The 25,457-nt window shown below is 36.4% G+C and overlaps 4 protein-coding genes across 4 annotated transcripts; 1 reads left to right on the forward strand and 3 right to left on the reverse strand.

The window, feature by feature from the left end:
• Positions 1 to 2,899: 2,899 nt before the first annotated feature.
• On the reverse strand, positions 2,900 to 4,110 carry LOC137711469 (late embryogenesis abundant protein At1g64065-like). The gene has a single exon (XM_068450716.1). The coding sequence runs from the start codon at positions 3,994 to 3,996 to the stop codon at positions 3,364 to 3,366; it is 633 nt and encodes a 210-aa protein (XP_068306817.1). The 5' UTR covers positions 3,997 to 4,110; the 3' UTR covers positions 2,900 to 3,363.
• A 3,850-nt stretch (positions 4,111 to 7,960) lies between these two features.
• Positions 7,961 to 8,909, reverse strand: LOC137711713 (late embryogenesis abundant protein At1g64065-like). The gene has a single exon (XM_068450973.1). It carries the CDS (start codon positions 8,810 to 8,812, stop codon positions 8,180 to 8,182), a length of 633 nt encoding a protein of 210 aa, XP_068307074.1. The 5' UTR covers positions 8,813 to 8,909; the 3' UTR covers positions 7,961 to 8,179.
• Positions 8,910 to 20,924: 12,015 nt separating this feature from the next.
• Positions 20,925 to 21,735, reverse strand: LOC137709789 (late embryogenesis abundant protein At1g64065-like). Its single transcript, XM_068448772.1, has one exon. It carries the CDS (start codon positions 21,693 to 21,695, stop codon positions 21,063 to 21,065), a length of 633 nt encoding a protein of 210 aa, XP_068304873.1. The 5' UTR covers positions 21,696 to 21,735; the 3' UTR covers positions 20,925 to 21,062.
• A 1,025-nt stretch (positions 21,736 to 22,760) lies between these two features.
• On the forward strand, positions 22,761 to 23,474 carry LOC137709884 (late embryogenesis abundant protein At1g64065-like). Its single transcript, XM_068448864.1, has one exon. It carries the CDS (start codon positions 22,843 to 22,845, stop codon positions 23,431 to 23,433), a length of 591 nt encoding a protein of 196 aa, XP_068304965.1. The 5' UTR covers positions 22,761 to 22,842; the 3' UTR covers positions 23,434 to 23,474.
• Positions 23,475 to 25,457: the final 1,983 nt, after the last annotated feature.

Genomic DNA, 25,457 nt, shown 5'->3' on the forward strand with positions numbered 1-25,457 from the left:
GGTAATCTCGAAGTACTCGATGGTACAAACGCGTGGGCCCAAGAGAATTCGAATTTGGAGCTACGATGGAGATTTTACGGACTTACAAAGACAAAGGGCATTTTATTAAATTCATTATCCAAGATAATTGGCCTAAGTTATTGTATTATTTTCCTTTTAGATTTTGTTAAGTGAGGGACCAATGCCCACCACTCACTTTCTTCCACGTGGGATTTTCCTCCCCACACATCCGTACCCCCTTTCTCTTCTCTCTATTTTCTCCCTCACCTTTGTCCCGGTCTAGCTCTCTCCCTCTCTGGAAATCACAGGTCACCACCTCCGTCGAACCCACGCCGTGGAGACCGTACCAAACACCACTACCTTAAGACCCTCCCAGTGTTGATCTCAAACCAGGCCAAGGTCTTTGTCCTTCATTCTTTCTCTGCACAATGGCACCATCACTGTACATATTTTCCTCCGGTGAGCTTTTGAATTTTCAACAATGGTAAGTTCCAAAACCACCTAAAATTTCTTGGATCATGTTTTAGTATAGGTTTCTAGCTTTTCTAAGGTCTTTAGTGGGGGGTTTTGGTGCAAAAATCAACTCGGGTAGACTTCCCTAGTTTTAGGGCGAGAGTCGCGATTTTTGCAGGCGATTTTCAAGCCTCTCCAGCCACATATTTTACTTGGGTAAGGTAGATTCAATTCTGTTGTCCTTTTATTTTTATTTTTGTTTAATGTTGGAGTGAAATAGCTAAAAATCGAGCTTGTTCGTAACTCCAAAAGTTTACAGGCCAAACCAACCCAGAAACTGACGATTGTAGTGGTGCAACCCGTGATTGGGACTGGGTCGACCCGACCCAACAGAAAGAAAAATCCAAACCTGGATCAGCAAGTCCGACTTGGGTCCATTTCTGAAATTGGAGGGAATATTCAGTTAACTCCCAGTTAACTTTTCGAAATTTTCTCGAAAATCCTTCTATGCTAATTTCGACACTCCAAGTCCTTTTTTGACATCCGTTTAGTGAAATTCTTGGCAAATGTTGGTATAGGTGATTACCCTTAATGGTAAGTATTTTCATACTATACGTAATATGTTATATTTGGAAACTATATTTGTTTTACGATGATGAGTTATTATATTTTCAAAAAGGTTTTACAAAACTTTATTTTTAGGCCTGCTCACCCTTACTTTTCGTCCATCTAGGTTTAGTAGTAGAGCTTTTGTGATGACGAGAATTCTTGGCAAATGTAGGTATAGGTGATTACTTTTAATGGTATAATTCTTATCATACATTTACTGTACTTTTCTTATGCTCTGACATCACGTCTGAATTGAGTTCAATCCTGCTCACATGCGCACTCTTACATTTAGGCACTTTAGGTTTAAATTTATTCATTTTTTTCACATCACTACACTTTATGGTTTTGTCACCTTCCTGGTGTCGGCCAGCACAGCTTGATTCGGAGTTCAGGTGGACATTCCGGATTGAGGTGTGTCATAAGCCGTTGAATCTTTTTTATTACCATTAAAATTTATTAATTGGATTTGAGCTGTCAGATTTTGAAAGTAATCTAAGAAGCAGGACAGCTGATGGATATTAACGGTCATAAAATCACATTAGCACATTTTCATGCTACCGTATGCTGCGGCAAACTAGATCATCCCCGTGTCAGTAGAACTGACGCGCGGGCCCTGCTGTCCCAATTTTTCACATGGGTTTGTTGCAACAATGGGCCCTTTTTCACCCAAAATCCCGGGATGGATATAAGACCCAAATACCAACTCTCAATCCCAAAATCTTGTTTTTCCCACCCCAAAATATACACACCTTAGAGAGGAAATATACCAAAATTATGAGATTTTATTTTCCCCGCCCTTGGGTTAGAGACAGTCTATGCAGACTAGTGACACACTCATTCTTTAAGGTTGCATCATAGCGTGAAGCATGACAGAAATATTGTTGCTCAATACATGAGCTCTGCTCACACCATTGATATGATCGTTGCCATGCGGATTCTCCGGCACGTCAAGGGGGTTTAGATTTCAGCCTCATGGTGTGCCACTAATCTTATTATGCTTCCATGTTTGCTTATTCTGATGCTGATTGGATGAGTTGTCTGCATACGCTACGCTCCACTATTTGTTATCTTATCTATCTTGGATCCAATCTCATCTCATAGTGTTCCCATGGAAACAACCGACTATTTCTCGTTCTAGTGTGGAATCCGAGTATATACACTTGCTCATGCATGCTAAGACGACATAAATTTTTCTTTGTTCTTGGTGAACTTGGTGTTCGGTTGTCCTTCCCAATTCCCCATTGTGACAACTTCAGTGCCATCTACCTTGTTGCCAATCTGGTTCATCATGCCCACATGCCACATTGAACAGGATTACTACTTTGTTCGTGAAAAAGTAGCTTTGGGTAGTCATTGGGTTTGTTATATCTCCTCTGCTAATCAACTCGCTGACCTTCTCATCAAGGCTCTTCACAAGCCATGCCATGAGCTTCTCTGTTTCAAACTCGACCGAACAGGCTTGTCCAATTTGCGTAGGAGGACTGCTACAATTGAAATAGTATCTCCAAATTTTTCTCCGTTATCATACTTTTCCTTGTATAATTGTAAATCTTAACTGTACTTATTATATTCTTGCCATAATAAGTTAGAAGCATGGCATATATATTGTAACATATTCACAATGAGCAATACAAAGAATCATAATTCAACAAGATGATTTTCGACTAAAACAGAGAAATCAAGACAAATAAATGGGCATAGCAACACTCTTTGTATTTATAGAACCTTGTTGAATCAATGCTATGTTTGAAGTGGCCTCTTTAGAAGTTCCCTTAATATTAAAGATATAGAAAGTTAAGACTTTTTTTATTGAATTTGTAATCGTACTTCATATTTAAAGTCTAAGTCGATCGGAAATTGTTTGGTAAAATCACGGAAATGCATGCCTACATTGCCTAGTGCGGGCAGCTGCGCTCACTTGTAAAAATAGTGCAAGCTTTGTCCCATAATTTGGAGTGGCAAATTGAAAATTATACAACCTGTTAGCCTAGTAAAACCTCCACTTAGAACTATATTTTGGTGGTCTTCTTATAAAAATAATACACACACACACACTTTGGTTGATTTTCTTTACACCCCATATAAGTAAAATTCTGTCTCCATCACTAATAAAAATCAGGCACTGTAAAACAAATGACAACATCTAGTAATTTGAAAACCAAAGTACCATTATGAACAATAAATATACGTATAGAGGAAATATAAAGATCAACGAATTAAAAAATCCAATAACTAGACTTGATCACTCGCAAAGATGTAGAGTACTAGTACTAACTCTAATGCCAAGTAGCAACTCTGTTTTCACTTGCATTGCAAACTTTTGAGCTTCTTGGCTGACAGATCAAATGCGATGGTGCAGTCCATGGTGGAAGACTTCTTCTTCTTCATTATAAGCATCAGTTCAACCTTTCCAGTCACCTTAGCCGCACTGTTGAGGGTCAACACCCCGCTGCTCAATTCACTGCCAAGATTGGAACCGCTTAATGCACTCGAACTCAAGCTCACCTCAACATTCATTTTTTTGGTGGAAAGCATTCCAGCCTTGCTCTTTGGAATAACTACTTGCCCAACAGCCACGCCTTGGTACAAAAATGTGACAGTGCTTGCATCAAACTTGTAAGGACCCCAGTTTGTGTTTTTCACCTTGATTTGGGTTGTGAATTTTGTGTCGAATGAAGGTGTTGCCGGGACGGAATTGAGTTCTTGGACGTCAATGTTGCCTAGCCTGACCTTAGGGGTCTTAACTTTCATGACAGTGAGACTAATCACAGTTATGACAATGATCTGAAACACAATGAAAACACCGACATAAATGGCCAACTTGATTCTCTTCTTGCGTTTGAGCTCATCGGCTGATTGCAAAGACTCTGCATCACTTCTCTGGTAACCATTTGCCGATGCCAAGGGATAGGCTTGGTTGGTTTTCTCAGCCATGTTTCTTTTGTTTTCTGGTATGAAATGGGGAGGAAACTTTCCCTGCTTTTGTTTTGTCGGTTCGGTTTTCTTGGATTAAACTTGATAGTGGAGGGAGTTGTTTGTGGAAATATTGGAAGAGTAGCGTGCTATATATGGTGTTTGGAGTTTGGCCTATTTTCAATGAGTTAAGAGGGGGAATGTATTTCCAGGAAATCGCGACTTGGGGCAAGAATTTTATTGCTAACGCCAACGCGTCTAAAGCCGAATGTGAAAACTTATTTTTGACTTCTAGATGATGGATGAGTTTTGAGAGGACTTTTAGCATATTGTATATCAACAGAAGCTTCGATTCTATCCGTTGGCATACACCACATCTCCCAAATGGCAGGTGAGTGTGAACCATTACTCTATAATAATCACCCGTCACTAATCAAATTGGTAATAGTATTATCAAAATTTATATTTTCTTAATTTTGACTTATTCTGTTGTCTAATAAGGTTCCTCTTCAATTTATTGCTCGTAACCATTACAAGCAAGAAGTTCAAACTCTTGAAGATTGAGAGTTTTGGTCCTTTAAAGCAGAGGGATTAATATAAATTATGAAGATAATAGATGTGAATACAAAGCTCTCACTATTATAAAAAAACACTTTGCGTGACGAAATAAGATTTGCCGTGCAAAGTATGAATTCGTTGCTCAAAACCTTGCGTGACGAATTTTTTGTCGCTAATGATTCACCGCGCAAAGTTTTTGGTTTTTTTATATATTTTATTTAATTAAATTAATTTAATATTTTGCACGATGAAAATTGTTTTATTATTTCTCTTATTTTAATTTAATTATAGTAATTGTTTGCACAATGAAATATTTGGTAGCCCAAGATTTTTCAACTTTTTACTTGTTTTTAATTTAATTTAATTATATGACTTTATTTTTTAATTGCTTTAATTTAAATTGATACATCCAAAATAAAATTATATATGAAAAATATTGATCAAATTATCCATAATATATATTATATTAAAAAATGTACATGTAAATTAATAAAGTACAATAATAAAATCTTAACGCAAGTATATTGTAGTGGTGGTGTTTTTGTGTTGGGGGGGGGGGGGGGTGTTGGATATGGTCCAATAGCATCCTAATTCTCAACTTCTCAACTTTCTCTGTCAGAGTCCCGACGATTCCCTACAAGAAAAAAAGCATGGTCAAATAACCAAAAGACAACATAAAATAATACCAAACAATTGGCATAACCTCCCCTAAAATCGGCATACCACAAATCTGACCCTGAACTCCCCATCACCCTGTACCTAACCCCAAACCCCACCCTAAACCCAAAATTAACTCCAAAAACACATTAATGACAAAAAAAAATTAAAATTTAGTGAGAAAATACCTTCACTTAAGATTGAGAGTGAATGAGAGATAGGGAGGAGGAGAGAGTGTGAGACAGTGAGAGGAGAAAGTGAGAGAGGAGAGAGTGAGTGAGTGAGTGAGAGATAGAGAGAGAGAGAGAGAGAGAGAGAGGAGAGGAGAGATTGAGTGTGAGTAAGAGGAGTGAGTATGAGAGTAATGGTTGGATTTAGGGAGAGGGAAAGAGAAATGAGAGGTAAGAGAATAAGGAAAGATATTGAGAAATTTGTGGAAGAGTTTTAGTTTTAAAGACCGTATCACTTTGGTACTGGAGTTAGAAAACAAGACAAATGAATGGGCATAGCAACACTTATTGTATTTGTAGAACCTTGTTGAATCAATGCTATGTTTTAAGTGGCCTCTTTAGAAGTTCCCTTAATATTAAAGATACAAAAAGTTCGAAGTTTTTTTTTTATTGAAATTGTGAAAGGTATAGAATAGCCATGAAAATGGTGAAAGGTATAGAATAGCGAAGCTGGAGGCGAAGAAAGCTGTGAGAGAAGCTAAGCTAGCGACTTATGACGATATGTATAAGCGACTAGATACCAAAGAAGGAGAGTTGGATATCTATAAACTAGCTAGAGCAAAGGAAAAGAAGACAAGGGACCTAAATCAAGTGAGGTGCATCAAGGATGAGGATGGAAAGGTTCTTGCTACAGAGAATGCGGTTAAAGACAGATGGAGAGGTTATTTTCATAATTTTTTCAATGAAGGACATGAAAGGAGTACTTCTTTGGGGGAGTTGAGTAACTCAGAAGAGTGTAGAATCTACTCCTTTTAACTTTGAATCAGGAAGGAAGAAGTGGTTGTAGCTTTGAAAAAGACGAAGCATAGAAAAACAGTGGGCCCAGATGATATACCGATCGAAGTGTGGAAAGTCTTGGAAGAGACGGGTATATCATAGCTCACAGACCTTTTCAATAGGATTTTGAAAACGAAGAAGATGCCAAATGAGTGGCGAAAGAGAACTTTGGTGCCTATCTACAAGAATAAGGGCGACGTACAAAATTGCATGAACTATAAGGGTATTAAGCTAATGAGTCATACAATGAAGCTCTGGGAGAGAGCCATTGAGCATATATTGAGGCAAGAGACACGAGTTTTGGACAACCAATTTGGGTTCATGCCAAGGCGCTCAACCATGGAGGCAATCCATCTCTTACGAAGATTGATGGAAAGATATAGAGATAGGAAAAAGCATTTACACATGGCCTTTATAGATTTGGAAAAAGTGTATGATAAGGTCCCAAGAGACATTCTTTGGAGGATTTTAGAGAAGAAAGGAATACGGGTAGCATATATCTAAGCTATAAAGAATATGTATGATAGAGCAAAGACTGCCGTAAGAACTCATGAAGGACAAACTGAAAGCTTCCCCATAACTGTAAGGTTAGATCAAGGCTCATCCTTAAGTCCTTACATTTTTGCATTGGTAATGGATAAGTTAACGGGACATATTCAAGATTATATCCCTTGGTGTATGCTTTTCGCAGACGATATAGTGTTGATAGCTGAAACTCAGGAAGGGGTAAATGCGAAGCTTAACCTTTGGAGAAAAGTGTTGGAATCTAAAGGTCTTTGCCTAAGCCGATCAAAGACAAAATATATGGGGTACAATTTTAGTGCAAATGGAGGCCAAAATGAGTTAGGGGTGAGGATCGGAGATTAGGAAGTGCCAAAGATCGACCACTTTCGCTACCTAGGATCTATCTTGCAAAAGATAGGAGAATTAGATAGAGACCTCAACCATAGAATATAAGCTGGATGGATGAAGTGGAAGAGTGCATCCGGCGTGTTGTGTAACCGTCGTATGCCACTGAAGCTTAAGGGAAAACTTTATAGGACGACAATAAGGCCGGCGATGCTGTATGGCACAAAATGTTTGGCGGTGAAGCATCAATACGTACATAAAATGGGTGTAGCGGAGATGAGGATGCCTTTTTGGATGTGTGGGTGCACGAGAAAGGATAAGATTAGAAATGAGGATATCCGAGGTAAAGTAGGAGTAGCCGAAATTGAAGGAAAGATGAGAGAAAATCGGTTACGGTGGTTTGGACATGTGCAAAGTAGGCTTACTGATGCTCTGGTTAGAAGATGCGACTAAGGGACAGAGGTCCAGGGCCGAAGGGGTAGAGGAAGACCTAGGAAAACTTTGGAAGAGACTCTAAGAAAAGACTTAGAGTACTTGGATCTAACGGAGGACATGACATAGAACTGAGCGCAATGGCGTTCTAGGATTCATATAGCCGACCCCACTTAATGGGAAAAGACTTTGTTGTTGTTGTTGTGAAATTATAATTGTACTTCATAATTAAAGTCCTAGTCGATCGGAAATAGTTTGGTAAAAATCACGGGCGGAGCTAATGCATGCCTAGTGAGTGCAGGCTGTGCAGCTGCGCTCACTTGGAAAAATAGTGCAGGGTTTGTCCGATTAATTTTGGAGTGGCAAATTATAGAACCCGAGCGTAGTAAAACCTCCACTTAGAAAAGTAGTGGAGGCTTTGTCCCAATTGGAATTTCATAATTTAACTATATTTAGTTTATTTTTTTACGCTCCATATGAGGAATTAAAATTTTGGCTCTGTTACTGATAAAATTCAGCCTTAGTAAAACAAATGATAACATCAAGTGATTCAAAAACCAAAAGTAGCATTATGAACAACAAATATACGTATGTAGGAAATATAAAGATCAACGAATTAAAAAATCCAATAACTAGTCTTGATCACTCCCAAAGATGTAGAGTACTAGTACTAACTCTAATGCCAAGTAGCTAATCTGTTTTCACTTGCATTGCAAACTTTTGAGTGTCTTGGTTGACAGATCAAATGCAATGGTGCAGTCCATGGTGGAAGACTTCTTCTTCTTCATTATAAGCATCAGTTCAACCTTTCCAGTCACCTTAGCCGCACTGTTGAGAGTCAACATCCCGCTGCTCAATTCACTGCCAAGATTGGTACCGCTTAATGCACTCGAACTCAAGCTCACCTCGACATTCATTTTTTTAGTGGAAAGCATTCCAGCCTTGCTCTTTGGAATAACTACTTGACCAACAGCCGCGCCTTGGTACAAAAACGTGACAGTGCTTGCATCGAACTTGTAAGGACCCCAGTTTGTGTTTTTCACCTTGATTTGGGTTGTGAATTTTGTGTCGAATGAAGGTGATGCTGGGACGGAGTTAAGTTCTTGGATGTTGATGTTGCCTAGCCTGACCTTAGGGGTCTTAACTTTCATGACAGTGAGACTGATCACAGTTATGACAATGATCTGAAACACAATGAAAACACCGACATAAATGGCCAACTTGATTCTCTTCTTGCGTTTGAGCTCATCGGTTGATTGCAAAGACTCTGCATCACTTCTCTGGTAACCATTTTCCGGTGCCAAGGGATAGGCTTGGTTGGTTTTCTCAGCCATGTTTCTTTTGTTTTCTGGTATGAAATGGGGAGGAAACTTTCCGTGCTTTTGTTTCGTGGGTTCGGTTTTCTTGGATTAAACTTGATAGTGGAGGGAGTTGTTTATGGAAATATTGGAAGAGTAGCGTGCTATATATGCTGTTTAAAGTTTGGCCTATTTTCAATGAGTTAAGAGAGGGAATGTATTTCCAGGAAATCGCGAGTTGGGGTAGGAATTTTATTGCTGACGCCAAACGCGTCCAAAGCCAACTGTGAAAACATACTTTTGACTTCTAGATGATGGATGAGTTTTGAGATAACTTTTAGCATCTTAATCATCAACAGAAGCTTCGATTCTATCCGTTGGCATACACATCTCCCAAATGGCAGGTGAGATTGTGAACCATTACTCTATAATAATCACCCTTCACAAATCATATTGTTTATAGTATTATCAAAATTTATATTTTCTTAATTTGACTGAATCTGTTGTCCAATAAGGTTTGCTCTTCAATTATTATTGCTTGTGAACCATCACAAGCAAGAAGTTCAGTACTCTTGAAGACTGAAAGTTTCGGTCCTTTAGAGCAAAAGGATTTATATAAATTATGAAGCTCATAGATGTAAATACAAAGTTGTTACTACTACAAAAAACACTTTGCGCGACGAAATAAGATTTGTTGTGCAAAGTATGAATTCGTTGCTCAAAACCTTGCACAACGAAATTTTTGTCGCTAATGGTTCGTCACGCAATGCTTGTGAAGATTAGCAGGTTGCGTGATCAAAATTAATCTTCGTCGCGCTAATTTTTTTTTTTTGTTTTTTGTATTTTATTTAATTAAATTAATTTAATATTTTGCTTGACGAAAATTGTTTTATTATTTCTCTTATTTTAATTTAATTATAGTAATTGTTTGCATGACGAAATATTTGGTAGCGCAAGATTTTTCGAGTTTTTACCCTTTTTTTTTTATTTTTTATGTAATTTGACTTTATTTTTCAATTGCTTTAATTTAAATTGGCACATTCAAAATAAAATTACATATGAAAAATATTGATCAAATTATTCATAATATATGTTATATTTAAAATGTACATATAAATTAATGAAGTACAATAATAAAATCCTAACACAAGTATATTGTAGTGGTGGTGGCAGGGGATATGGTCTGATAGCGTCCTAATTCTCAACTTTCTCCGTCAAAATCCCGACGATTCCCTACGAGAAAAAAATGGTCAAATAACCAAGAAAATAACACAAAATAATACCAAAAAGTTGGCATAATCTCCCCTAAAATTGGCATACCCCAAACTCCCCCCTCACCCTATACCCGACCCCAAACCCCACCTTAAATCCAAAATTAGCTCCAAAAACACATTAATGAAAAAAAAAATTAAATTTTAGGGAGAAAATACCTTTTGGCAAGATTGAGAGTGAATGAGAGATAGGGAGGAGGAGAGAGTGTGAGACAGTGAAAGGAGATAGTGAAAGAGAGGAGGGAGTAAGTGAGAGAGAGATGGAGAGAGAGAGAGAGAGAGAGAGAGAGGAGAGATTGAGTGTGAGTGAGACGAGTGAGTGTGAGAGAGAGGGTCGGATTTGGGGAGAGGGAAAGAGAAAGTAGAGGTAAGAGAATAGAGCGAGACATTGAGAAATTTGTGAAGTTATTTTGGTTTTAAAAACTGTATCACTTTGTGTGACGAATAATACAATTTTGTGCGACGAAAGATTGATCACATAAAGTCTTAAAAAAATTCCCGCATCCCATTTTTGGCGCCCACCCAAATTTTTAGGATTTTGTGCGATGAAAAGATTGGTTGCATAAAGTTTTGCGTGATGGAAGATTATTGGTCGTGCAAAGTTTTAATCATCAATTCGATTCTATCCGTGGCATACACCACATCTCCCAAATGGCAGGTGAGATTGTGAACCATTACTCTATAATAATAACCCTTCACTAATCAAATTGTTTATAGTATTATCAAAATTTATATTTAGGTAATTTAGCCAAAGGTTAATAAAAACTTTACTATTAAGCCATATATCAATGACATATTTTTGTTTGAACTTAATCAATGATTTATTTTTATTAATTAGGCATAGGTCAATGATGAATGCCACATAGGCTTTAAGTCGTTATAAATAGTTAGAATTTGACTATTCTATCATTTACTGTCTCTTTCTCTCTCTCTAAATTTTATATGGGCTTAAGCTATTATAAATATGGATTTAGATCATCTCCAGATCAATTTTTGGAGATCCTTCGAGCCAATGGATCAAACCCAACAGCCAAAATCTCTTATCCTTCCTCTTTTTCCCTCAACTCTTCTCTTTTTCCCTCACTTCGAAGCTCTCAACCTCGAACCACCAACTCCTCAAATTCCAAATTAAATTCAACCCCACCTCAAAATCAACCCCAACACTGCCACAACCCATAAACACCAATTGCGAGTCCCTCACCTTACCCTCTCCAAAATCAGCCCCATCACCACCACATCCCTCAGTTGCAAGTCCCTTGACCTTAAAATCTCAGCCGATGTTAATGAAACAACAAAGAGAGGGGTCATGCAAACCAATGTCTTTTGGTTACAGAGATCTTTTTCATAACTATGGAATAATTAGAGTGAGATAAATCTCAAATATGAACAAGAAGAAAAAGATGACAAATAAATCTAAAACAGTAAGGGATAGTGAAAAAATAAATCTGACTTAGAGCACAGATGACCTGCAATTGAATTTGGAGTTTTTTTTTAACAATGATGGGGTGTGGGGGTGCGAGGGAGAAATAGGAGTTGAGGGGGAAAAGAGGCGGGGGAGGAGGATTTGGCTGTTGGATTTCTATTCCTATGGAACTGATCTTGAGAGGATTTGAATCCAATAAATAGTTAGAATATGTATATTCTATTGCTCTCTCTCACCCTACGTTTACATAAAAGAGTCTACTCAAGTAAAAAGAAAAAAAAAAGGAACCAGGAAACGAACATTGCATTGTAGTGTTCTAATGCAAATGTAAAAAACAGAACCAGGAAACAAAGACTGCATTACAATGTATGTATATAAATGTAAAAAACAGAGCTAGGAAACAGACATTGCATTACAATGTCTAAAACTAAATGTAAAATCATGAGTCGCATGAGGTGTGAAGTGTAGAAGACGTGTGAGTGATGGAAAAAATAGAACCAGGAAATGGACATTGCATTGCAGTGTCTGAATCCAAATGTACAAAGGAACATGTAAGAGACGTGTGAGCAAGGTTCTAAAAGGCACTAGATGCTAGTAGGGCGGCGAGCTAGGGCCTAGCGCCTAGGCGGAGTAGGCGGATTTAAGTAAATCTATTGTATTTCGTGTAAATAAGTGTTTGTTTATACTTAAAATATATATAATTGCATCATAAATTAGAAAATAGAATGACATATATATTATGAAGTATTGGAACATAATGAAAACATAGGGAGCAAACATATAATGTGTGTTTATTAAGTGTTCAATAAGTCTCTTACAATTTATTGGAAACCATAAAATGCAAAAGGAAAGTTATCTATTTTTTTATCTAAGTGAGTTGCAACCTAGGCAGGTGTCTAAGTAAGTCTGGGCGGGCTAAGTGGGTGCCTAGGCGGTCTAGGCACCCTTTCTTAATTTTCAAACGCCTAGGCATTAATCGGGGCAGTGACCAGCTGCCTAGCACCACCACCTAGGCGGGGATTTTTAGAACTCTGTGTGTGAGTGATGGAAAAAACGAAACCAATAAATGGACACTGCAACTCAGTGTCTAAATCCAAATGTAAAAAACAGAATCAAGAAACAGACACTGCATTGGGTCAAATTTAAATGCATTTAAGTATCACAATACATGATTGACCTATTTATAATTAACATAATTATTGTTGATCTATTGTTAATATTGTAATTTTTTATTGATTTTTCACAAAATCACCCTCTATATTTTCTTAATTTGACTGATTCTGTTGTCCAATAAGGTTTCCTCTTCAATTATTGCTTGTGAACCATCATAAGCAAGAATTTCAAAACTCTTGAAGACTGAAAGTTTCGGTCCTTTAGAGCAGAGGGATTAATATAAATTATGAAGCTAATAGATGCGAATACAAAGACGTAAACTTACAAGCCACAATTTAAAAATCTATCGAAGTTGCAAGTGGTGGACTGTCATTGTGGATACGGATTTCCTCTTCAACTTATTATCTCTTGGGTTCAAACTCCCCATCCTCATAGTTTAGATGAATTTAATGTAGATTATCCTATTGTTTGTCAAAAAATTAAAAAAATAAATAAAAATAATCCATGTGCGTTTAGGTAGGGAATATAACCACACAACTAGGGCCGTAAATTAGCTTGAAATAGTTTGAGCTTGGCCAGGTTCGGCTCGTGTTTGGCTCGTTGAAGTTCGGTTCATGAAGGAACGGAGAAAAGTTGAAAATCAAAGTATAAAAGGAACAAATGGAATATAAAGCAAAAACAAAGAACTACAGCTGCCAAGAAGGCTACATGAATTAAAGAGTCTACATCGTAACTAAGTTGTTCATAATGAAATACAAACAATCCTATATATAGCAAGAAATCCTAAACTTAATGGGCAAGGAATCCTAATCCATGTCCTCCAAGTAAACTAATAAAAACCATAGTAAATTAATTTTCCAACACCCTTGTCAAACCATGGTGGTAACAACGTGAACTTTCCAAGAAGGAAACCAATGGCCAAGCAGATGCAGATTCCAATTCCAATGCAACCAACGCCAACCGATAGCAACCAATTATGGGAGAATCTAATCAATTTGTTTTGGGTTCTCTACTCGTTGGTTTTGGATTTGTAATTTGTGAGATTTGGATTGTGAGAGTTTAAACATTCTTTTGTATCACCGTTTATTTAGTGAAATTCATCGCCATTCTCCGTCCATGGACGTAGGCTTTTATGCCGAACCACGTTAATATCTTGTGTTGCTATTTTGAGATTGTTTGTTTTAGCATTCGTCTATGACGTTCATATTTAGTATTTTGTTAGAATTCGCTTCCACTTGCGCATAAAAGTACAACACACAAGAGGCACGGCCTCCTGACTAACCACTGTATGATGGTTTGGTTTCTTTGTATTTATTTTACAGTCAGAGTTTCTTTAAGGAAATTAAAATAAATCAACAGCACTCATACCTAGCTGAACCAATCTTCGTGACCCGGGATTGGGTCAAAATTTTAGAAGCCCATGATCATGTCAATTTCAGCCAAGGGATACGTTTCCCCAACCTTGTTTTTGTTTTAAATTTGTGTTGATGAATACTTTGAATATGACTACTATGATTGCTTGGAGAATATTTAAGGATACTAATTCAAATAAGGCACTATTTGGTGGGTAAAGAACTAACCAAAGTTGTGACTATTAGTTGCACATACGATAAGTAAACAATTTTAGAGGCTAAACATCGGTATTTGCAAAATATGGCAAAGGAGTTTAAAATCTCTTGTGGTGAATAACCAGTCGAGTATTAGCTGTACATGTGGTATTTAGACCTCTTATCACAAGCCTCTGATTCTGTCACCAGAATTACACATAATTGAATGTGTAAATTACTAAGGGGCCAATCTCGAAAAATGTTATAGGACCCAATCTCATTTTTAAGATCAAAATTTGATTGGTGAATATTTAAACCACTAAAACTAATTAAAATTTGTTTGTATGTTTATTTTATAGCATGACAAACTTTCTCAAAAACCCCAAAGAAAACAAGCTAACTGGCCCAAACTTTCAAATTGGCTCCGCAATCTTCGCTATGTCTTAACTGTTGAGAAGTTAGCATTCCATATGGATCTGGACCCTCCTACTAAGAAGTTATCTGATAACGCCACTCAACAGAAAAGGCGTGAAAGGAAGACTTTGTTGGAGGCTAATGAGACAGCGCATTGCTATATGCTAGCAAACTTGAGTCTCGAACTTCGAAGATAGATTGACAAATGAAAGCTGCCAAAGTTATCATCGATCAACTTGGGAAGTTGTTCGGAGAAGATATCCGCACGGCCTGCTTTGATGTTGTTAGGGAGTTCATATGAGCTCGTTGTGTTGAAGGAGGTGATATACGAGCTCATGGAATCAAGATGTTCCATTTGATCGATGACATAAAGAGGCTTGGGGTTGATCTTCATCCTGGTCTTCAACATAACATCATACTGCTATCTGTACCGGACTCATTCAGCCGGTTCTTTTAAACTACCATACGAATGACATCTCGTGTACGACACAAGAACTGGTCCAGATGATGTCCATCGCTTGCAAAGATATCAAGAGAGATAAAGGGAGCAAAGAGTTGCTCGCCATGGGAGAATCGTCTAAATCAAAGCCCAAAAAGAAAGCTAAAGCCAGTACTTAAAAGTTGAAAGCCAAAGGCACAAGCCAAGGCTAGGATCTTAGGTTTGATTCTCATTAAAGGCAAATCTGAACTACATTATTACTAGTCCATTGTTCATTATTTAATTTTTTTTTTCCCTATAAGGGATAAAGAAGATTAATTCAATCTAATGATTTAATTATTGACAAATTAATGTTTGTATTAATTAATCAATGTGATATACTTGAAGTGTTTGAGAAGTGGGAGCTTGGGTGATGCACATTGTTTGTATCATGCCATTAAATTCATCGAGTGGATTCAAAATGTTTGAAATAGTGAGAGTGCAACTTGAAAGTATTTTAGAAGTGTCAAGTAAAGTTGTAAGGAGACTACAGAATTCAAAAGTTTAATTTGAAGCTCTAATCCAATCAAGAGTATCAAGATTCCCTTAACTGCGGATTTGATGGGGCAATAGCTCAAGCCATAAGACCTTATAGGTTTCATGGAGTAATTCTTATCAGCTTCTAATTCATATCCAAGAGAGATATGAGCAAAAACATTCTTAGAGGCGATAATCGAAAAAAACGTAGTGGACACCTTTACTCAATGAGTGATTAAGGCATATAACTGGGACGAAATTCGTAATAGTACGAATTGTCATGCGCTCAACTACCTTTTGTGCAAGTGGGAGATTATTGGAGTATGCCTGAAAAGCAATTGACGTGGCAACACGTAATTGGTTATTCAAGGCAACCCAATGCCGAGTCATCGACGACAAAGGGCAAGTGAGAACATCCGCCGAGCATGGGACCTAATAGTAGATTAGGAAGCTTCATTATTGATTAGAATAAGTCCAAGGAATAACTTAAGTAGTAGGGACTAGATGTAAAGATGTTCCAATCCTGATATACGTAGCCTATGGATCTTAAGTCTAAAATTATCTTCCCAGCCATTGGATGATGAAAGGACTATCGAACATAAAAAATAAAAAAATAAAAAATAAAAACCCTTGCGCAATGAAACACACATCGTCACGCAAAGTCACTTTGCGCAACAAAACTTTAAACTTCGTTCTGCAAAGTCTTTACAAAAATAAAAATAAAAATTATTTTTTTAAATCTTTGTGCAAGGAAACCAAATGTTTCGTCACCTAAACCCAATTTATTTTCATTTTTATTTATTTTTATATTATAAATTTTAAAATATAGTTATTTTCATAAGGTTTTATTATTTTGTAAAAACTTTTGCACGATGAATATCAATATTTCATCGCCAAAACCTTATTTACTTATTTTTTATTTATTATATTTTATATTGTTAACCTAATTTTTTTTATTATTTTCTTTGCGCGATGAATACACATTTGATCACCTAAACCTTATTTATTTTAATTTATTTATATTTTAAATTGTAAAATAAAATTATTTTCTTTTTATTATTTTTTAAAAACTTTGTGTGACGAATACTAATATTTCATCACATAAACCCTGTTTATTTAATTTTATATTTTAAATTTTCTAATAAAATTTATTTCTATAAATTTTGTGCAACGAACCAATATTTTGTCGCGCAAAATAGTTAAATTTGGGCGGTGCTGAAAATGGGATGCGGGAAATTTAATTTTGAAATTTTTTTTTTAAAAAAGCTTTGCACGACCAATGTTTCGTCGCGCAAAACCCTAAAAATTTGGGTGGGGGCCAAAAATGGGGTGCGAGAATTTTTCTTAAGACTTTGCGCGACCATTTTTTCATCACATAAAATCATATCCTTCATCGCACAAAGTGCTATGGTTTTTAAAACCAAAATAACTCCTCCACAGTTTTCTCAACGTATCTCTCTAGTTTTCTTACCTCTCCTCTCTTTCCCTCTCCCCAAATCCGACCCCCTCACTCGCACTCAATATTTTCTCTCTCTCTCTCTCTCTCTCTCACTATCTCTTCTCACCCTCTACTCTCTCTCCCTATCTCTCACTCACTCTCAATCTTGCCAAAAGGTATTCTCTCTAAATTTTAACTTATTTTACATTAATATATGATTTTGGAGTTAATTTTGGGTTTGCGTAGGGTTTGGGGTCGGGTATAGGGTGAGGGGTGGAGTTTGGGGTCGGATTTGGGGTATGCCGATTTTAGGGGAGGTTATGCCTATTTTTTTGTATTATTTTATGTTGTTACTTTTTTATTATTTGACCATTTTTTTTTTTTTGTAGGGAATCTGTCAGGACTTTGACGGTGAAAGTTGAGGATTATGATGCTATCAGACCATTTCCCTTGCCACCACCACCACAATAGACTTGTATTAGGATTTTATTATTGTAATTTGTTAATTTATACGTATATTATGGATAATTTGATCACATTTTTCATATGTAATTTTATTTTGAATATGTCAATTTAAATTAAAGTAATTAAAAAAAAAAGCCATACGATTAAATTAAATTAAAAAGTAAAAATTCAAAAAATTTTGCGATACCAAATATTTCATCACAATTACTATAATTAAATTAAATAATAGAAATAATAAAAAAAAGGTCAATTTAATTAAATAAAAAAATAAAAACTAAAAACTTTCGTCGCGCAAATTGCGCTACCAAATATTTTGTCGCATAAAATATTAAATTAATTTAATTAAATCAAAAATCAAAAACTTTGCGCAACGAAATATTTCGTCAAGCAAAGTACCTTCGCGTTTCGTTGCGCAAACCCTATCTTCACGAGCTTTGCGTGACGAACCATGCGCGACCAAAATTTCATCGCACAAGGTTTTCAGCGACGAAATCTTACTTTGCTCAACAAATCTTATTTCGTCGCGCAAAGTGTTTTTTGTAGTAGTGTCAACAAAGGCCCATTTGTGTCGTATTCATTAGTAAGTCTTGGACAATGCATGTAGTGACTTAGAATAGGTATAAAGGTGATCGTCTATGAGATCGAGTTCATTGAATATTAACCAACCATAAAAGTGTACGAATGGAAGATTTCGTACTTGTCAATCATTCCACACTTTTGAGTTATGGACACAACTAGTACTTAGACATGAGGCTTCACTGGTTATCTTGTGTTAATGTATCAAATCTCGGTCTCGCCTTGAAGGTCTGAAACAATAGTGGAGCCCTTTAGTGTGAGGTTCAAGATCATATGTATCAACATAGAGATACGTGAATGCACAAAAAGGAATCTGTCACCTTCTAGGCAATCATGAAGGTTGATATTCTAGTAGCCCATTGACGATCTATCTCTAGAAGCAGTCTTTGGCCAAAGCAACGTACATGAGATACATCACCGCGATCATATTCATGCTTAGCATTTGACAAATGTCACATTTTCTAAAATATATGATCGGAATATAGTAGACATATGAACCAAATTGCATTGTAACCGTAACTAAGGTTCTAAATATGTGTTATATGAATTCAAACATATTCTAACTAATCTAGGTAGCTGAAACTCATTGCTAAATGTTACTATTCGATTTGTGGATATTCCTATAAGTTTGAATTAGAATGGTTTCTAACTATGTAAAATTGGTGAAGTTTGAATTTAATATGAATTGTTTATAGAAATTTTTTTTCATTTTATATTTGATTAATTGGTTTGGGCCTTATATTTATTATAAGTTACTTGAACTAAAATAAATAAGGAAGCCTAGTCCGAAAGAAAAGACCGAATTAACAAAATAAATAAAATAATAGCGAATCGGGCTAAAACCCAATAATAGAAGGGGTGTGCGACAAGCCCAAATGATGTGTCTCCTAAGACGTATGGCACACATATATATGATAGTAGATTAAATTGTAATCTTACTGGCTTATGGAATCGTTGAATATATATATGCCTAAAATGTAGTAAGTACAAACAAAATAAAGACAAGAAAAAAAAAATAGGGCATCATATTTAAATGGCTTGTTATATTAACACCTCACATATTGTTGAATACACCCTATATACTTGATACACCCGACATTTGCTTTTTCAATTAAATTTTTTCTTAATACATCCCCACATATTTTTCCATAATACCCTCACACCCCACAATCTCAACATACACCTTACATTTCTATATAAACACCCCACATTTTCTCCATACACATCTCGGTACTCTTCACAATGACTTTTTTCTTTTTCTTTGTGCTATGTACTGTTGATACAAAATCATTCATGTCATACCATGATTTTCTTACTGCTAGAGATAATAGAGGAAAGTAGAAGCTGCATGTTTGGGGAACCTTACAAAAGTGAAACGGCAGAAGTTTCTATGCGAAAGAAGGCAATGACTGTAATTTGAGACCAATGAAGTTTAAACTTCACTATTTATGACGGTGCATTTTGAATAAGGTGAAACTTTCGAAACATCGATTTCATGTTATACTCATCAAAATTAATTTTTCTCAATCAACGGGTTTGTAGTTTCAGTGGTTAGGCTTTTTGTTCTACAATGGAGAGTGAGAGTGGTTTATAGAGTTGAAGAAGATAAATAATCTTGTGAAATACATGTTAAAAGTCATTTGGGGTGCATTTAGTATTTTTTTAATTTTTTTTAAAAACCTTATATGATACACCCCGACCGAGATCAGGGCATGCTGGCCGTCACGTGGAAGTGACGTAACCATGTGCATAGTGCGGAAGCTAATAAATAATAATAAAAGTACGAATAAATAAAAACCAGCTATACACAAAGTAATAACATACATGTGCAAGCGTAAGTGTGAGAAACAAAGTTCAGAGCACGGAAGACTTAATGCAGTCCAGGCGAAACAACACTAAAAAAACACACCCAAAGGTGGTCCTACACTAGTGATAATCTGTCAGATAAGTCGGGAAAATCCTTTGGGGAGCCACCAAAAGCGCTAATAGAACTAGAACTAGGAGGGGCGCAAAACAGAAAGTGTGAGTGGGCAAAAACAAAGCTTTTCAAAAACCATTTTATAAACAAAGTTCTAACCCCTCGCCGTAAAACCTGTATACTTCCCAGAAAAATAGAATATAAACATATATATAATAACCATGCTTAGAAATATGCCATGCCAAATGCCTCGAAATAAAATGCAAGTACTCAGGTAATGCCAAACAATGCCATGTAATCTGTCAGCCGGAGTCACCTAACGTGACCTGTACGGCTGAATCTAGAGCTCAAATCTCCAACTCACTAGCTATACCTGCACACGAGTCGGAACCACCTAAAGTGGTCTGTACGACAGGACTGAGTGTATAATAAGTACGCTCAAGTGCTACGATCACGTGACGACTTGGTGAAGCTTTCTATTTTACGCCCCAGAGAATTTTGGTGGCTCCCCAGAGGATTTTCCCAGCTTTCTGTTTTGTGCCCCAGAGAATTTTGGTGGCTTCCCAGAGGATTTCCCCAGAGAATTTTGGTGGCTCTCACTCACACTTTCTGTTTTGCGCCCCTCCACCTCCAGGTTCTAGTTCGGCTAGCGCTTTTGGTGGCTCCCCAGAGGATTTTCCCGGCTTATCTGACAGATTATCACCAGTGTAGGACCACCTTTGGGTGTGTTTATTTAGTGTTGTTTCGCCCGGACTGCATTAGGTCTTCCGTGCTCTGAACTTTGTTTCTCACACTTACGCTTGCACATGTATGTTATTACTTTGTATATAGCTGGTTTTTATTTATTCGTACTTTTATTATTATTTATTAGCTTCCACACTGTACACATGGTTACGTTACTTCCACGTGACAGCCAGCATGTCCTGATCTCGGTCGGGGTGTGTCATTATAAGGTCAAAATTGTCACTGCACAGTATATAAGTTATTAAATTTTAAAATGGAGTGTATTCAACATTATATGTGGTGCTAATAAAAAAAAGCCTATTTGGAAAACAAGTACAGCAATAATATTGTGTTTCTGCAGAAAATACACTAAACTCACAAAGAGTGAAAAAAAAAATGAAAAAATAATAAATCAAGAATTAATGTTGATCTCGCAAGTCTGATCACTTGCACTGCAAACTTTTGAGAGTCTTTGATGACAAATCAATAGCAATGGTACAGTCCATGGTGGAAGATTTTTTCTTCTTCATTACCAACATAAGTTCAACCCTTCCTGTCAACTTAGCCGTGCTGTTGAGAGTCAACACCCCACTGTTCAATTCACTGCCAAGATTGGAACTGCTCAATGCACTTGAACTCAAGCTCACCTCGACGTCAATTTTTTTGGTGGAAAGCATTCCAGCCTTGCTCTTTGGAATAGAAACTTGCCCGACAGTTGCACCTTGGAACAAAAACGTGACAATGGCTGCATCAAACCTGTATGGACCAAAATTTGTGTTCTTGACTTTGATTTGGGTTGAGAATTTCGTGTCGAATGAAGGTGTTGCTGAGGCGGAGTTGAGCTCTTGGACGTTGATGTTGCCTAGTCTGACTTTCGGGGTCTTAACTTTCATGACAGTGAGACTCATTGCCGTTATGACCATGATCTGAAACACAATGAAAATACCAATGTAAATGGCTAACTTGATTCTCTTCTTACGTTTCAGCTCATCAGCGGATTCCAAAGACTCTGCATCACTTTTTGTGTAACCATTTGCTGGTGCTAAAGGATAAACCTGTTGGTTCTTTTCGGCCATGTTCTTGTGATTGTTTGAGGTGTATGTTTTCAAGGATGAAACTTGGAAGTGAAGGGAGTTTGTGGAAATGACGGAAGAGTCATGCACTATATATAGCGTTTGGAGTTTGGACTATTTTCAATAAGTTGTGTAGGGGGGAATGAGCTTCCTGTAAAGTGAGTTTCAAGGGAAGAATTTGATTGCAGACGCGCCAAACGCGTCCAAAGCCAAAGGTGAACTTACTGTCTTCTAGATGTTCGACGACTTTGGCGAAGCATCTAATATACACTTTAGATCATCTTATATTGTTATTTTTTCTTTCAGCTGTCTTGACATCGACATTCAAAATATCAATGGAAGCATCTATTAGTACACTTTAATATTTATAAACTTGGACAAGAAGGATATTAATTTCTAGGATGATTTTCACTCTCAATTTCTCTTTTTGCCCTTTTTAATTATTTAGTTATTTTTCTTTAATTTATTCAATCGTAAGACTAAAAAAAATGTAGAAATACAGTAGCAGGAAAAAAAAAATAGATGAGTGCAGAGGAGAAAATTGAGGGCGAAAAACATTTTTCTTTTTTCTATTTCGTATGGAAAAAGTAGAATGGGTTCTCAGATTATAATATTAGACTGAAAGATATTTTCAAACTAATCCAGAAAAAACAAGGCTTAAGAAACTTAAATTAACATTCAAGCTAATATTTTGTTTCACATGTGATTGATATGATTATTATAATAGAAAGCACATGACTCATAATACTGATGTACAGGGAACATTTTAATATAAACTTTGCCTAGAACACAAACAATTGGATCTCCACAAGTCTTACAGAGAAAGGCACCTCATGTGTTATTTTGTATTTTATATCCATTTCTTTGTATGCTATGTGACACAAAAGACTTCTTCCTACGTACAGCCGCCTAGATTGATCCAGAATGTCAAAAACCCTACCCTATACGCGCGTTTTGGATACATTATTTGAGCATTTCCTAGAAGCTTGTACCACACAACATTAACCCTCTATATATAACACACTGCTCTTCCATCATTTCCATAAACTCCCTCCACTTCCAAGCTTTCATCCCACAAAAGAAACTAGCAAAAGTAGCGGATAACTAACATTGTCTCCACTTTCATATCAGAAAAGAATAAGAAATTAACATGGCTTGGAAAAGAAATGATGAGGAATCTTTGCAATCCGCTGATGAGGTGAAACGCCAGAAAAGAATCAAGTTGGCCATTTATATTGGTATTTTTATTGTGTTTCAGATCATTGTCATAACCACGATGAGTCTCACTTTCATGAAAGTTAAAACCCCAAAGGTCAGACTAGGCAACATCAATGTCCAAGACCTCAACTCCATCCCGGCAACATCTTCATTCGACACTAAATTCACAACCCAAATCAGAGTCAAGAACACAAATTTTGGTCCATACAAGTATGATGCTGGCATTGTCACATTTTTGTACCAAGGCGCTACCGTCGGGCAAGTTTCTATTCCAAAGAGCAAGGCTGGAATGCTTTCCACCAAAAAAGTTGACGTCGAGGTGAGCTTGAGTTCAAGTGCACTGAGCAGTTCCAATCTTGGCAGTGAATTGAGTAGCGAGGTGTTGATTCTCAACAGTGCGGCTACGTTGACTGGAAAGGTTGAACTTATGTTTATAATGAAGAAGAAGAAGTCTTCCACCATGGACTGCACCATTGCATTTGATTTGTCATCAAAGACGGTCAAAAGTTTGCAATGCAAGTGATCACACAAACCAAGTAGGGTGGAGTTGAACTGCGTTCTTTCTGTAACATCTTTAGGATTCAAATTGCGAGTGAACAAGACTAGTTCTTGATTTATTATTATTTATGCGACATTGAATTTGTATTTGATGTAAAAAAAATTTAATTATTTTTTAACCATTTATGCCAGTTTTTCCTTTCTTCCTGTCTCCAATAGATGATTGATATGTATTTAAACTAACCTAAATAATAGATTAATTTAAACCAAATTAAACTCGCAAGCGCACGAATTAATTGTAGAAATATATGCAAATACGAGGTCGATCCCACAAGGAATGCTTCTAATACCAATTCAACCTGTTGATTACGTGAAACTTAACTTAACTAGGAAACAACTGATTTACTAATTGATTATGAAAAGTAATTAAAACTTCAACTTAAAATTAAACAATAAATATGAATAACCAAAAACACACAACAAATGTAGTTTAAAAGAAATTAATGTGATGGAAGCCTAAGGTCATGAATCCACCAATGACAAGCATATTCCCTTTTCTTCAAGCCGATTACTATCCAATTACCATGCCAATATTTAAGGTTGTTCTTTCTAAGATATGAATTAATCCTTGGTCAGGCATCAACTCGTGTGTCTATACATGATAACTATATCCTATTGGTTAGGCATACAGTTAAACACATAAAAACCCATTAAGCACTGAAGAATAAAGTCAACCAAGTAGGACTAGCTTGATATTGGTTATCCTCACTAGTTTGTCCACTCTTCTTAATCTTAGTTCCAATAAACCTAATTGATATTGGTTATCCTCTCAGATTTATCTAAATATCTAGAAACAAGTTCACAATGATGGCCAATCACAAGAACATTCGAAACTAGAATAGATTAAGCACAAAGATTAAGAACTAGACATGGCATGTAATCGAACAATAATCAACAAAATACTTCGGGAATAATCATGTCATGGCTTCATCATAAACCTTAGAAAAGTATTTTAGTTACACATAATCATAATAGAAATCACAAAAGAAGTCATGGAAGATAAAACCCGGAAAAGAATGGTAAAAGCACATTAAACTGCCCTCCTTCACGTTGGATGAATTTTCTTGTGTATTGTTCCTCCTTTTAGATAGCCTATGGCCCTCTATTTATTCTATAAAATTATAAAAAGTCTAATAAAAACTATCCTAAAAGAAAGCAAACTCCTAAATAATTAACGACACAAACTAGGAAAGAGTCCTTCTTGACTTGGGAAACACGGCATCTAATTTACATGCCAGATTTGGAGTCTATTTCCCTTCTGGAAAATTCTGTAAAAATATGAGAAACGTAGCTTTATCTCTTATCTTTCCAGCATATATCACACGTCACTAGGAAAAATCGGGAAAGCCTTCAAATCTTCATTCTCCTACAGCTGCGCAATTCTGACGGGAAAACAACTTCTGCGGGATTCATTTGTGAAACTGGAATGAATGGCTCCATGGAAAATTATGAAATTCGGACATAACGATCTTCAGCCTCTTAGCCTCCTTCTCCAATTAGCCTTGCATCAAAAATCCTCTGGAAAGTCGAATTATCACCAAAAACGTCCTAAGTGCACAGATTGGCTGAAACAGAGAAAAGGAAAGTAATAATGCTCTTTTATAATCAATTCCTTAACAAAACTTAGGGATAATTAATATGAAAATATGATAAATAATGCACCTATCAAATACCCCCAAACTAAGCTTTTGCTAGTCCTCGAGCAAAACAAAAAATAAAAGACAACAAGAAAACAATAGACCTTCCATAAATTAGCCTCAAAGCAATCAATAGACGGTCACCAAACTTAAGAGAATTAAATATTTTTCAAAATAGAACTAACCAAACCTTACACGACATTCTCAAGTGTAATGAGTGAAATAAACAATATCAATACAACTTACTCAACCCGGATAGGTATATGCAAACCAAAGCTTCCACTTCAAATCCTCTACCATGAATATCACTCAAAAAGAAAATCACACATTAAAGGGCAAATTGTTTCACTCA

This window comes from Pyrus communis, chromosome 12 (genome assembly GCF_963583255.1).
Source record: "Pyrus communis chromosome 12, drPyrComm1.1, whole genome shotgun sequence".
In the NCBI taxonomy this organism is placed as follows: domain Eukaryota; kingdom Viridiplantae; phylum Streptophyta; class Magnoliopsida; order Rosales; family Rosaceae; genus Pyrus; species Pyrus communis.